The 14522-nt window shown below is 41.2% G+C and overlaps 1 protein-coding gene across 11 annotated transcripts in view; it reads right to left on the bottom strand.

Annotated features, from left to right (window-relative positions):
- The window catches only part of LOC132882239 (NACHT, LRR and PYD domains-containing protein 12-like), a 1431284-nt gene that overhangs the window by 1391275 nt on the left and 25487 nt on the right, over window positions 1-14522 (bottom strand). For all 11 annotated transcript variants that reach the window (XR_009654134.1, XM_060915509.1, XM_060915503.1 and 8 more), the window contains one exon: window positions 4206-4379. Coding sequence is in view for 10 of the 11 variants with exons in the window: in XM_060915509.1 (XP_060771492.1) it covers window positions 4206-4379 (174 nt within the window). In the remaining variant the exon portion in view is untranslated. The remainder of the gene's footprint in view (window positions 1-4205; window positions 4380-14522) is intronic.

The following is a 14522-nucleotide window of genomic DNA, read 5'->3' as shown; positions in this document are numbered from 1 at the left end:
TAAGTAACGGGAACGGCGTTATAACGATGTAAAAAGTAATTAGTTAGATTACTCGTTACTAAAAAAAGTAACGCCGTTAGTAACGCCGTTTATTTCTAACGCCGTTATTCCCAGCACTGTCTACTACATGGATAAAAGAACACACTGCCCCCAGTGGCGTGGTTCCTGCGCTATTAGAACTAGTGCTAGACACACAACGGCTCTTGTGCTACTTGTTCAGCATCTTGATAACAAACGACGCTGGTTGAATAAATAACGTTAGCGCGGAAAAAAAAATCCAGACATATGTTTTTTTTTTTCATTTACCGTAGGCTACCCGGATGAAATTTAATACCTCCCATGTGAAATTTAATACCATAGCTCAAAAAATAGCGAAATATAATGCTTTTTAAGACCTTAAAAAACACATATTAAAAATAAGACTTTTTAAGACTTTTTAAGGATCCGCGGAGACCCTGAAAGATGGAGGCTTTGCGTCCCATGCCAAGTCTGAAGCACACACAAATGTTATGCTAGCCTGGAAAAATCTTGAGATGGAGGCCCACACACAACACAAGACATATTTGATGACTAAATTGTCACAAGAGCAAACACAACAGATACAGGAAAACTGTGATTCTATTAAAAGTGTAGCTGAAGTTTTACTGTTAACTGCAACACCAAACAGCACAAAGGGGTCACAGAGAGAGACAGTGGATTCAGGCAACAAGGGAAACTTCCTCGCTATATTAGAGGTTCTTAGTAACCACAACACAGCTGTGAAAAAGAAACTGAAAGCTGTTCATGCTCAATATACAAGCCACCAAATCCAAAATGAAATGTTGGACACATTTGCAGAAATGGTGCGCTCCACCATCATCAGTGAGGTCAAGGAAAGTCAAGTCTGCTCTGATGGCAGATGAAACCAAAGATGTAAAAAAGAGAGAACAAATTTCTCTTCTTCTTCTTAGGTATTACTACAGGGGAGCTGTAAAAGAGAGCTTTTTGCACTTTGAAGCTGCAGAGCATCTTAATGCTTCAGGGTTGGCGAACAAAATAACACACACCCTTGAAAAATACGGGCTGGAATATAGGGACAATTTGATCGGACAAGCTTACGATGGAGCATCCGTCACGAGCGGCAAGAACCCTGGAGTTCAGGCTCGTGTAAAGGAAGTGGCAAAGCAGGTCTTTTATGTACATTGTAATGCCCACTGCCTTAATCTAGTTCTTGTGGACACGGTTAAAGCTATCCCAGAAGGAGAGTGTTTCTCTTCTATTGTGCAAAGACTGGACACATTCACGTCTGGGTCCTATGTTCACACCAAATGGCTCAATGCGCGGAAAGAAATGTACAATGGGGCGCCAAGGGAGCTACAAAAGTTAAGTGGCACACGGTGGGCCTGTCAACATAAGTCTTGTCAAACAGTTCTTGATAGACTGCCTGCAATTATCAGCGTTTTAGAAGAAACCGTGGAAGAAAAGAATGGTGATGGGTCAGTTGATGCAAGAGGCCTGCTTGCCCAAATGGACCTCCAGTTTGTGGGGCTTCTAGTTGTAATGACTGGGCTTTTTGGGGAGGCAAGATGCCTCTCGGATGCCTTGCAGTCTCCTAATCTGGATTTAGGTTTAGCTGTTGATTTCGTTCAAGCTCTTGTACAGACTCTTCAAGACTGCAGGGCTGAAACATACTTTGAAGAGCTGTGGAAAGAAGTTCTCCATACAGCTGAACAGTGCAACATCGAGACTGATCCTGCACCCAAAAGAGAGAAAATACTGAGCAAAAGGCTTGATGGACATGCGGTCATGAGTCAGCTAGGTGGGGGTCCTGAGCAAAAGGACGGTTTTCGCACAGGGTTATTTTACCCAGTCCTTGACCATATGCTCAGTGAGATCAACACACTGTTTTCTCAACCCAACTGTCAAGTGATGAGGGGCGTTCCGGCGCCGAATCCCATAAACGCTACATTTTGTGATGAAGCAGCTCTGCTACCCTTTGCATCCATCTATGGAAGCAATATTGAAGACATGAGACACGAGTTACATCAGCTAAAAAGAATCCTGGAGAGGAAAAGCCACGCAGGCCAAGAAAAACCATCTAGAATAGTTGAACTGACCAAATTCATTGAGCCCCAGCATGAGGTGTTTCATGAGGTCTTTAGATTGTGTAAAATGGCAGTCACCATCCCTGTGAGTGCAGCTGCCTGTGAAAGGAGCTTTTCAGTGCTGAAGCTGATGAAAACTGACTGAAGATCAACTATGGATGATGAAAGACTGAGCAACCTGGGTGCTGTGAGTGCGGAGTCCGAACGAGCCGAGTCCCCGGACATGGAGGAATTTGTAAATAGGTTTGCTTTAAGTCACATGAACCGGAGGATACGACTTTTGTCAGTTTGTTTGACACGAGTGTCTTCTGTAAAACTCAGTTTGGCTTCAGCAACACGAATACAAGTTTGATTGACAGGAGTGTGTTCTGCAATACTGCGATTTGTAAATATCATTTGTAAATCAGTTTGCTTCGAATCACAGCAACACAAGAATTAAACTTTTGCAGAAGTGCCTTCTGTTATATATCTATAAGTACCTTCTCTTATTTATTATATATCAGTACATTTTAATTGTGTGAGCTTCATCAATTAAAAAGGCACAATTTTCACAACTGTTTAAGGGTTTTTTTTTTAATCAGCTTAGTAATACATTTAAAATCTTATGCAGGTCTTCATGATGTAATTCTACATGGCAGTCACTGCCTGCCCAGATTAATGAGGGAGTGACCAAGAAACACCACGAGACCTACAGCGACTTGCCACACAGAAAAACAACAACAAGAAGAGATCAGTTTATGTGCCACCCCTGTGTGAACAATGATCTCAGTCTGGCCACCCCGAGAAAAACTGTCTGGCTCCGCCACTGACGAGAGGGGAGTTAAACTCTCGCGGGGACCAGAGGACCCGCCCCCCACTGTAACCCTAACTGTATAGGCGAGAGGCCGAGGGCTATAGAAGCGGAGATCGGCGCCGCCCAATGCACCTTAAGGACGTGGTTAGTACTGGGACGGGAGACTGCCTGGGAAGACCAGGTCCTGACACGGGAAGGACTCGGACTTTGATTCTAATTAACAGTGTCATTAATAATGATAATACTGAGTGTTATATTTATTTCTCTCATCTGTTGTGTGGGATATTAAACCATCAGCAGCTGAAGCTGAACAGAGAACAGCAGAGTGACCATGAACTTTAATCCGAGAGAGAGAGAGAGAGAGAGAGAAAATCTCAGATGGGTCTCTACTGGACTTATAGTGCACGACACAGGGACAATAAACTCGTTTCTCCGGCGTCTACAGCGTGCATTTATAAAACACTATAGATTTATATTATTGTCGAATCAAGGAACTAAAAGTCTGAATCACGGTGAAAAACAAGCACCATCATGGATTCAAACAAAGATCGGCTAATGTCAAACTTAAAGCGTTCATTCTGAGGAGAATAAACATTCGTGTCTTTTCTAAACCACATTACTGACTGATCATTTATTACCAATTAAAACATTCCTGAATTATAAAACTGAGTGTAAAATATTTACATCTCGGGTTCATCAGGTTCGACAGATTTAGGGAGTCAAATTTACAGTAAATAGAAAATGTACATCAGAGGGACATGAAGACAGAGAGCCAGATGTGCTGAGCTTTTTCACTTCCCATGAAATTAGTAATAATTTATATCTGCTAGTGGCTATATTTATTACTGTATTAGATTATTTGAATTATTCAAAAATCAGCAGAAAGACGGTTACTATGGTCGGCTCCATTTAATTTTTTTTATTTAAAAGCCTATTTTTTCCTTCAGTTCTTTGGCATTAACGTCTCATTTTAGTTTTCAAATTTTGTATTCCCGAGATCATTTCCACCATGTCACTGCTGCTCACACAGAGGGCAGTTAGTTTGAGTCTCAGGTGCAGTTTGTGGGATTCGTTACAGTGTTGTAGTAAATTTCACAGTGAGTTCAGACACATCGCAGTCGGATCAAGTCCCGTTTTGTGCTGCAGCTTCTCACATACGTCCATCTGACCCAAAGACTCTGTGACAAATCATCAGTGTGCAGTGAACAGAAACAATCTTCCTCCTCAGGACACTGATGATGAAGCTAAAACCTCTGCTTCAGTCTCACTATTAGAGAATGGGTCTTACTGAGGAGCAGGTCATGTGACTCTCAGAGAGATGATCTTACCCCAGTGTCTCCAGTTTACAGTGAGGATTCTCCAGTCCAGCACAGAGACGCTTCACTCCTGAGTCTCCCAGATTATTACCGGACAGATCCAGGTGTCTCAGGTGTGAGGGGTTTGATCTCAGAGCTGAACTCAGAGCAGCACAGCCTTCATCTGAGACACCACACCGCCGCAACCTGCAGAGACACAATGACACACACTTCATCAACAGATTTAATACTGACTTTAAAGATGATGAGTGTAGTGGTCTAACAAAGTCAAAACACTGTGGATGCTGTTTGTTACGCGCTTATCTCCAGAGGTGGACAGTAATGAAGTACATTTACTTGAGTTCTGTACTGAAGTCCACTTTTTGAGTATCGGTACTTTACTTAAGTTTTTTTTTTGGAAACTTATGACTAACTTCACTACATTTGAAAGACAAATATCGTACTTTTTACTCCACTACATTTCTATCAGGGTCCTCGTTACTCGTTACTATGAAGCGGCTTTGAAAGTGGATGTTTTTTTCATTTCTTTTCTAAAACGTGATTGTTTATTCGCAGGTGACACTGAGACAGTCTATCAGTAATCACGAGGGTCACGTCACAGCCGTAGACTGGATAAAATCAAGTTCAGTGATTTCTCCACAGCATTATTTGAACACGATCAGTTGATGGCAGAATGGAAGGAGGCGGTTCTTCTGGGGAATGAACGCACCCATGGCCATACCGAGAACCCATCTTTCAGTTTTCTGAAAGGAATAAAGAGTTGTTTCGTTTTAAATGTTTGCTTTGTTTACCTAAAACGAACCACATCACGGCCTATAAAAACTCGCTGTCCGACCTGCGGAAGCATATTGAGGTCTGGAAGCGTTTTATTCCAAGAGAAAGCTTGCAGTGAAGTTGTCTGTGCTTTTAGAGCGAGCGATAATGTTGCAATAGCTGTGCAGTCTGGTTAGTCAAATGACTTTCTATGGATTTTCCCGCCAAGTTGCCGTAGCCTTGTCCACAGCTAATGTTAACTCATAGCTAGTTAACTTGGACACTGTTAGTTAGCATGTAAAAACAGAGTTACGCTAACATGAATAACATTAACTTATCTGAAGTCCTTTCAGAAATATGTTTTAGCATAATCTTGCCAAATAAACAGCATGTAGAAATCCCTCTTTTCTAGTAACATTAGTGACCCAATATGATTTTGAGTTAGAAAAGCGTTTGCTAGCATGTCAGGTGGAGCGTCACTGACTAGCTAGCTTAACGTTAAACCACCATGATGCACAGCATGTGTTCATTTTGTGAATTCACAAAATAATCCAGTCGGTCGCTTCAGAGGCATGAGGTATTATCAGCGCTGTGACAAGAATACAACAGTGCGTTGACAGAAAACGTACTTTTAATACTTAAGTATTTTTAAAAGCAAGTACTTCACTACTTTAACTTAAGTAAAAGTTTGACTGGAGAACTTTCACTTGTATCGGAGTCACATTTGACCAGTGGGATCTGTACTTTGACTCAAGTAATGAAGTCGGGTTCTTTGTCCACCTCTGGAAATTAGTAATAATTCAAGACCACTTTAGGATCTTAGTGAAAGAACTACGGAGGAAAACTGCATGGGTTTAATACTGCTTGTTCATTGGGCTGCTTCTGTTACACAGATCTGGCAACCCTGTTCATCGCAGATAGACAGACTGAAAGAAAACTCACGAACACAAACTTTCAACTGTCAGAATATCAACAAGTCAACAAAAGAATAGTTGATGTGGTTTGCAATTTATTTTCAGTTATTTTCTCTTTTTTATTCTTTTTTTCCACCTTTTCACTTTCCATGTCGCTGCTGCTTTGAAACCCTGCTGCTCACACACAGGGCAGTTAGTTTGTGTCTCAGGTGCAGTTTTTTTTATTTATTTTGGGATTGCAGATTGTAATGCAGAAATTCATCAAACCAACAGCATCATCTCTTCTGCATTCCATACATTTTCAGTATTGATGAACTTTATACAGTCTGGGAGAGATTAAGCGTTTACATAAAAGGAGAATAAAGAGAGTGACGGGTAAGTCCAGGAGAGGTTAGAGAAGAGGAGATTAAATAAAATTACAGATTTGAAAGATAAGAAGGGGTTCAACATACATGTGCATCTACAGTAAAGTTAAAGTTGCAGGAACTTTCCAGAATCGTTCACGTGACACCTCCACAAAGTCTGGTCGGATGGGTTTTACATATTTGACCCACTTTGTCCATCACTTAATAAACAGAGTTTTCTTGAGACGGAGAGAGAAAGTGATCCTTTCCATATTGTAAATCTCATTTACTCTATTTATCCATGCTTGTATTGTAGGGGGTTCAGGGAGCAGCCAGCGTCTCGTAAGCGCTTTTTTGCAGGCACATATTAAAATACCAAACAAACATTCATCAGCGCACCTTGCCTGGAAGTCAACATGTCCTAAAAATAAAGGAAGAAACTGAAAGGGCAGGTCAGTATCAAACATCTTTCTGAATGCATTATGAATCTCTGCCCAGAATGGTTTGTTCACTGGGCCGTCCCAAAACATATGCCAATGGTCAGCTTCTTGAGATGCGCACCGTCTCCAACATTTAGCATCTCCTCCCGCCACACGTACTTTTTGCTTTGTTGTGATAAAAAAAACGAATAAAACACTTCCATCCAAACTCCCTCCACATCTGAGAGTTTGTACATTTCCACTGGAGTTCACACACGTTCAGCCAGACCTCGTCTGATATTGGAAGGTCTCTCTCTCTCTCTCTCTCTCTCTCTCCCACTTTTCTCTGATGTATTCTGTTGTGTGTCTTTGTCGTCAGTAGGCCTTTGTAAATTCTAGAGATAATGCCCTTATTGAGATTATTTTGGTAGGCGTCCAGGAGTACTTTCAATACAGGATCATCCATATCCGTTTTATGTCTAATATTATGTTCAAAATAAGTTCGTATCTGGAGGAATCTAAAAAAGTCAGATTTTTCAAGTTGATATTCCTTCCTCAGACTTTCAAAGTCCTTCAATTTTCCTGTAGTTGTAAGTGAATAAAATGTTGTTATTCCTCTCGAAATCCAAGATTTAAATCTATAATCCATTTCGTTTGGTTTGAATCCGGGGTCATAGGCACACCACTGAATTATCTGGAAATTATTCTCCAATTTGTATTCTTACTTTAACGTATTCCAAATATTTAATTGCGCTTTGATCCCTGGATTTTCAATATTATTTCTGAATCTTCCTAAATTTTTACGAGCCAATATGGCATGGATCGGTGGGTCAGTCTGAATAGAGAGTTCTAGATCTTTCCATCTTGCATGAAATGCCGAGCTACATATATCGATCAGAGGTTTAACCTGAGCTGCCAAATAATATTCTTTAAAATGAGGTAATGCCATCCCCCCTCCCCCCCTTTGGAAGTTGTAGGGTTTTAAATTTGACCCTGGGTTTCTGACCCTGCCATATGAATCTGGAGATGATTTTATTCAGTTCTGAAAACCATTTGAAGGAAATTTCTACAGGAAGTGCTTGAAATAAAGAGAGATATCTTGGAAGTATATTCATTTTTACACTGTCTATTCTAGGACTGAGGCTGAGGAAAGAGATCGAGTTCCACTTTTGTACGTCTTCTTTCATTTTTGTTCAAAGAGGCTCAGAATTTATCTTTGTTATTGATGTGATTTCTTTTGGTATGTTTATATATCCCTAAGTGTTTTAACGAGTTCTGGTCCCAATTAAGATGATATTTCTCTTTAAGGTGTTTAGGAGGTATGTGTTTAAAAGTTAGAATCTGAGTTTTTTGTATGTTCAATTTATATCCTGCAAACTCGCCAAATCTTTCTAAAAGGTCCATTAATTTGACAAATGAACTAGATGGGCTTGTTAAAAATATCAAAACATGATCAGCAGCATATAACGCCACGTTGTGATCATCCCCCTTAATGGTTACGCCTTTGATATCTCCTGTCTGTCTCAGCCACTGTGCTAAAGGCTCTATAGAAAGTGCAGAAAGTAAAGGGGAGAGTGGACAGCCCCGTCTCGCTCCACGCTGTAGTATAATAGCGTCTGAGAGAGAACCGGTTATTTTTATCCGGGCTGATGGTTTGTCATAAAGTGTACACACACCCTGAATGAAATTTTCATGTAAGCCAAATCTTTTAAGGGCCTTATATAGGAAAATGCAGCTGACTGAGTCGAAGGCTTTCTCTGCGTCCGAGCTAATTCTGAGGGCTTCGAGATGATTTTGTTGGATGTAATGCAGTATGTGCAGGGACCGCCTGATGTTATCCTGAGCTTGTCTTTGCGAGACAAACCCAGTCTGGTCATTATGTATAATCCGAGGGAGGATTTTTCCAGCCTTTTGGCCAGGATGGCTGTATATCATTTATAATCAACGTTTAACACCGAAATGGGTCGAAACGATGCACATTCTAATTTATCCTTTCCCTCTTTAGGGAGAACAGAAATGACCGCCTCCTTCAGGAGGCATTTTTAAATCCACTAAAGTTGTATTGCAAGCCCGAAGAAGACTTGGCATTAATTCAATTCGTAGGGCTTTATACCGCTCTGAAGGGAGACCGTCAGGACCTGGGGATTTGTTTGCTTTCAATCTGGAGATGGCGCTGTGAAGTTCTGCCTCAGTTATTGCTGCTGTTAAGATCCGATTGTGTTCCTCTGAAGCTGCAGGTAGATTAAGAGAGTTGAGAAATTCACCAATCTGCTGTCACACACACTTCATCAACAGATTTAATACTGACTTTAAAGATGATGAGTGTAGTGGTCTGACAAAGTCAAAACACTTCGGATGCTGTTTAGTTGTTACGCGCTTCTCAAACACTGTGTCCGGCTGTTACTCATCCCCGTGTTCAATGATGGCAGGAAGAGGGCAGGCAGGCAGGAAGACAGCAGGTGGTCAGGCAGGCAAGCAGACAAGTAGGCAGGCAAGGCCAGGATAGAAAGAGGTAGACAGCAGGCAGGCGAGCAGGTGGCACACAGTGATGTAAAATACAATAGATTGCAGAGATCCACAGAAGGGTTATTCAGAGTGAGCCCTCGAGATGAGTATTTAGTGCTCTTAGGGCAAACTCCTATACATGTTTAAAAAAAAAAAAAAAGGGTTATTCCAAAGATGGAACTTCCAAAGGGTGAAATCAAAGTCATCTCAGAGTTAAAGGAGAACTGAAGGCAAATTTATCATCAAAATTCTATTCCTCATTTTATTAAATATAGGAATGCATTTTTGATCGCCATTTTGTCACTGCTATGGACCTTGTGCATGTGACGTCATAGTCACGTGATTATCTGTTTACACCGCCATATTGGGGATCATGCTTTCGCAAGTTTGTAAGTGATACCCGCTGTCGCAATGTCGTCTTCTCAAGTCTGCCTCTCGACTTATGCTGAATCCCTGGATGTCACAGCAAAAAAAAAAAAACGCTATAGAGATGAGATTGCGGTCTTATGGGTCGACCCATATATCATTAGTGGGTTATTCTCCAAAAATGGTGGAAATGCTGTCACTTACTTTTGTAGACACCAAAATCAGCAAAGTTGACCTGATAATCACCCAAGTTATATATGTTCAATCAATAAAGACTGTTCTTGTAATGTAAAAATAAAGTCTATTGGTCTAAAAATTAATATTTAATTTTAGCTACTTATTTAAAATGGCAAGTTCATAGAATCGCCATGTCACTCTGATAATACATGGAAGTGGAATTATATACTTTTATATAAATATACATTTCTGAATTAAATTAATCTAACTTACATTAACATTACATGCAATGACTAAACAATAAAATAGTTAAAAAATGGCTAAATATTATTAATAATATTAAATAAATATCTGTCACCCAAAATTATGTCACTGGTGTTACTGCTACACAACACTTTTATTTTGAAATTTGCATTGACTCTTGGGAGTTCCTTGTGGTCAAGAGGTCATTTGAGGACGTGTGGTGGTCAGAGACATCAGGTCAGTCAGATGGCTTACTTCATTTCTTTAAAAATGTCATGATTTCTTGTAGAATTCTGCATGAAGCTTTAAAGCCGACCTGGCGACTTGTCCAGGGTGAACCCCGCCTTTCGCCCGTAGTCAGCTGGGATAGGCTCCAGCTCGCCTGCGACCCTGTAGAACAGGATAAAGCGGCTACAGATAATGAGATGAGATGAGATGAGCTTTTAAGCCTGTCATTTGTATTACTCAGTTTATAGCCACGGGAGTGAAATAATGAACATAAAACTTGAATACATAAAAGATTTTGACATCACTGAAAACATGTGGTCTGACAAGCAGCAGCCATTTTGTTGAAATTGTAGTTTTCCACAAAAAAATGTCATTAGGTTTACCGTCATTGGGGTTACTCTTCTTCCTGGCAAAACCAGTAACACCAATGACATTCCTGTACAGTATAAATGACCCACATAAAGGCCGAATCCCATTTCACCCCTTGGACAAACCCCTTGGCCCTTCCCCTCCATTTTGCGCGTTCACGTGAAGGGGTAGGGGTATCCCAATCCCAGTTAACGCGGAGGGGTAGGGGAAGGGCTTCTGTACCCCTCCAAACGGAGATTTTCCTGGAGCTGACTCCGAACGAAGGGGTTTGAGTGATTTCCCACAATGCCATGCGGATTTCAGCGAGATTTCATGCGGATTTCAGAAAGACGGCGGTTCCCGCGGCGAAAGATTGTCATAAATGTATTTTCTCCATTATTTACGTGTTTTAAGTTGTTATCCAGAGGAAACATGCCGCTTGATTCGCTTTCGAGCTGAGAATGAGCAGCAATTTCTGAAATCCAAGCTGCTGCTAAAAAGCTTTGGGAGTGAGTATTGTTTTCGGTTGCTTGACTGCGTACGTTTTGTTCTGTTATTCTCGCTTTTATTGTTTACATGAGTGTTCTGACACCTCATTCTGTCGGATGTGGTGCACGAAGCGCCAAAGATATCCCATTCAGTGGTGTTAGTTAACAAATCACACCCTGCCAGCAGAGATTTCTGGCTCTGACTGTAGCGGCTGGTCGCAGCCAATGACGCATTTGGTCGCGTTTTGCTAACGTAAACGCTGACGGAGGTACGCGATGACGTATGCGATCGTTGAAGGGCTATCCCAATACGTAGGGGTTGAATTTCAAGCCCTATACCTTGTAGCTCAGTTTCAAGGGGAAGGGCCAAGGGGAAGGGGGAGGGGTAGAAATTAGAATTGGGATTGGGCCAAAAGCTACAAAAAATACATTAGGAGGAGAAAAAAAAACTTAAATAATGGTTTTAAATGGTTTAATTATTGTATAGCCATCATTATGCTATTGTACTTTTCTGTTTGTCAGGTATGGCCAAATTGAGTGCTGCTGAAAAGCAGAAATTATACAGGCAGCGGAGAGATGCAGACCCTGTACGTAGGGCAGAGTACTTGGAGAAAAGGCGTCAGGGTTATGTCAATGATATCCTGACCAAAAAAAGGAAGAATGTAGGAGAGTTAAGTGAAAGGGAGAAGAGGGCTCAGAGGAAGGCATGGCGTGTTAACCAGGCAAGACACAGACAGCAAATGAGAGCAGTCCAGACAGTCTTGACAGACATTATTGGAGCTGTTCCACCAACACAGGAAGACCAGTCAGAGCCACAAACATTGCAATACCCACCAGAAGTGACTGAGAGCCATCATTGTGGGCAATGGTGTATTGTGAAGTATGATGAGCAGCCATACCCTGGCATTATCCTGATGGTGGAGGAACAGAATGTCAAAATTAAATGCATGCACAGGAGCAGCAAGTATGACCTGAACAAGTTCTACTGGCCATCCCCAATAGAAGATGTGAACTGGTATGGGGAAGATCAAGTAATGTGCCTTATGCTCGAGCCAGTTGCTGTTAACAAGAGATACATCCAGTTGGATGACAAGATTTGGGCGTATCTGAAAGAAGAGCTGGGACTTTAAAAGGAGAGGTTAAAATAGGGAAATTAGAGTTGGAAAATGAGTTTATCTCCAAAAAAGGGGAGTATTATGTTCTTGTACGTCATTGGTGTTATGGCACATCACTGGCGTTACTTCGTGTTTTTTTCAGTGATGTCCTGTTATACATGAATTATTGTTACTATCCAGCAACATTTTCTTTTTGATCAGTTATGTATTCATTAGCTCATATTTTAAAGGCAAATTCTTGGATACTATTTGAATATTCTTCAACTACTTTTGGTTTTACAAGGAAAAAAATTGATGGCGCAAATCAAATGGATTTACATAATGTTGATTATTTACATTTTTTAATAAAGTTGAACATGTTCAATCGAATATTTTTGTTGGTTTTATGTTTATTTTATGTTTCCCAGATTCCACCTTTTCTGGAGAATGACCCTAGTAAGAGTGAAACCAAATCTGCGCTTGATTGTTCAAGTAATGAGCTGCCAGACGCAAGTTACCCCGATGCATATCACTATCTAATCAACACGCCAGGGGGTTACAGTGGTCAGTCACTAAAAGCCTACAAGTCACTAGAAGCTTACAGATATTTCTCCTCAGGATGGGGACGGAACGTGCTAGTTCATATGCGTGAAAAGCGTTTTGTTATTTTTTCACAGGCGCGTACCATACATTGACTTTTCAGAATAGATCTTATTTACATATCGCCATTATCGATGTTGAAACGAAACATAATCCTGTTTGAACAAAAATAAGAACTTATAGTAATACAAATAGTACCAGGGTCGAGGAATACTCAACGGCTCAGCAACAAACCACTCTGCTTGACTTTTCTGGCCGTGAGTGGGCATGATTGAAAATGGAAAGTATACTTGTATTGACTAAATTGGAACGGACTCGCCGTTTTATCTTCCTGGGACCTTGCCTCTCAGGCCGCGCAGCCTCTCAGGCCGCGCAGCCTCTCAGGCCGCGCAGCCTCTCAGGCCGCTCGCGCGCAGTCAATGTGTGGATTATATGCGAGCAGGATGGTGTTATTGTGAGTGGCCACTGCACATGTATGGCAGGTCTGGGAGAAGTCTGCTCACACGTAGCAGCAACACTTCTTCCTCCGCTCTTGATCAGCGGGGAACCGGTAAAACGATAAACCCTTCACGCTTTTTCTGTTAGAGCACCCTACTGCCACACAACAAGCCATTCTGACTGAAAATGTTAATCACTCTCTAAAAACTTCCGCGTGTGAAGTGAGCTGCGGCTTGATACCCAATATGGCGGATAAACAAACTTGACCTCTGACGTAGGTGCACAAGGTCCATAGCAAGTTTTGAGTGTTTGAAATATGCCATGCAATATATATCAGTCCATATGTCAAAGCAGTGGCCGTAATCGAGATTCGTTGAGACCCGTGCAAGACATCGTAGGACGGAAGTAAAACTTACAGCGGAAATCAAAGTGACCAACATCTGCCAACGTTCCCTGTGTCCGAAATCACTCACTCGTTCCCGACTTACTATGTAGGGAATTACTGGATAGTGAGCTCACTGGTAAAATGAAAAAAACCTTTCGGACACTAGTCCGTCGCGCTGGTATTTACGTCATTACTGTCGCACAATTAAAACGTGCCAGATCAGTCGGCTGGTGGGTTTCAAAATAATAAATACACGCATGTGTTTTTGTGATAAATCCATATTATACTGAGCGTATTTCACACAATCAATACAAAGTACCTGCAGCTTTCAGTTTTTTTAAATCAAGGCTGAATACTTTCTTCTCTGCCGCAGACTTTTATTAAATCAAATTTGAGACTTTTAATTTGATTTCTTTCAGCGTGACCGCAATGCATGATGGGATATATTGCTTTGGTTAGTGACCATCGCTGTACACTATTTTTCATGGTGCATTGTGGGATACTTTGAGTGCACTATATAGGGTGCAAATAATCCTCACTTAGGTTTCGGACAGCGCTACAAAATGGCGTCCCCACTATACAGCGCTCTATATAGTGAGTAGGGAGCGATTTCAGACACAGAGGTTGTCAAAAGACGCATGCGCCCTCTTTCGAATGCTGATGCAATCAAGCCGGAAGTTTTGTTTGTTCTGATAGCGATCAGGAAAGTTTGAAAAAAGTCGGCAGTAATCGTCATTTAAACTCTTTTGTGCAATATTTCGTTTGGAAAACAGTTTTCAAAATGGCGGCGCTGACACCTGGCTGACACTTCACGTTTCCAAGTCTCGCACAAGTCTCGTGAAGATCGTGCAGATAAGCGACGCCTGCCATGGACCAAACGAACTAAATCCAACATGGCTAAAAACCGAATAGGCCGATAAATATAATATTTAATTGCAATTAGTTGCCAATACGAGTCACGATATAAGGTTACTAAAACCGAAAACGTAATTGAATAACATGTTAAGAAATAAAGCAAGTTTAAAAA

The sequence above is a fragment of the Neoarius graeffei genome, chromosome 2 (assembly GCF_027579695.1).
Source record: "Neoarius graeffei isolate fNeoGra1 chromosome 2, fNeoGra1.pri, whole genome shotgun sequence".
NCBI classification, from domain to species: domain Eukaryota; kingdom Metazoa; phylum Chordata; class Actinopteri; order Siluriformes; family Ariidae; genus Neoarius; species Neoarius graeffei.
Note: the sequence above shows the minus strand (reverse complement) of the source record. Positions and strands in the feature narration are given on the sequence as shown.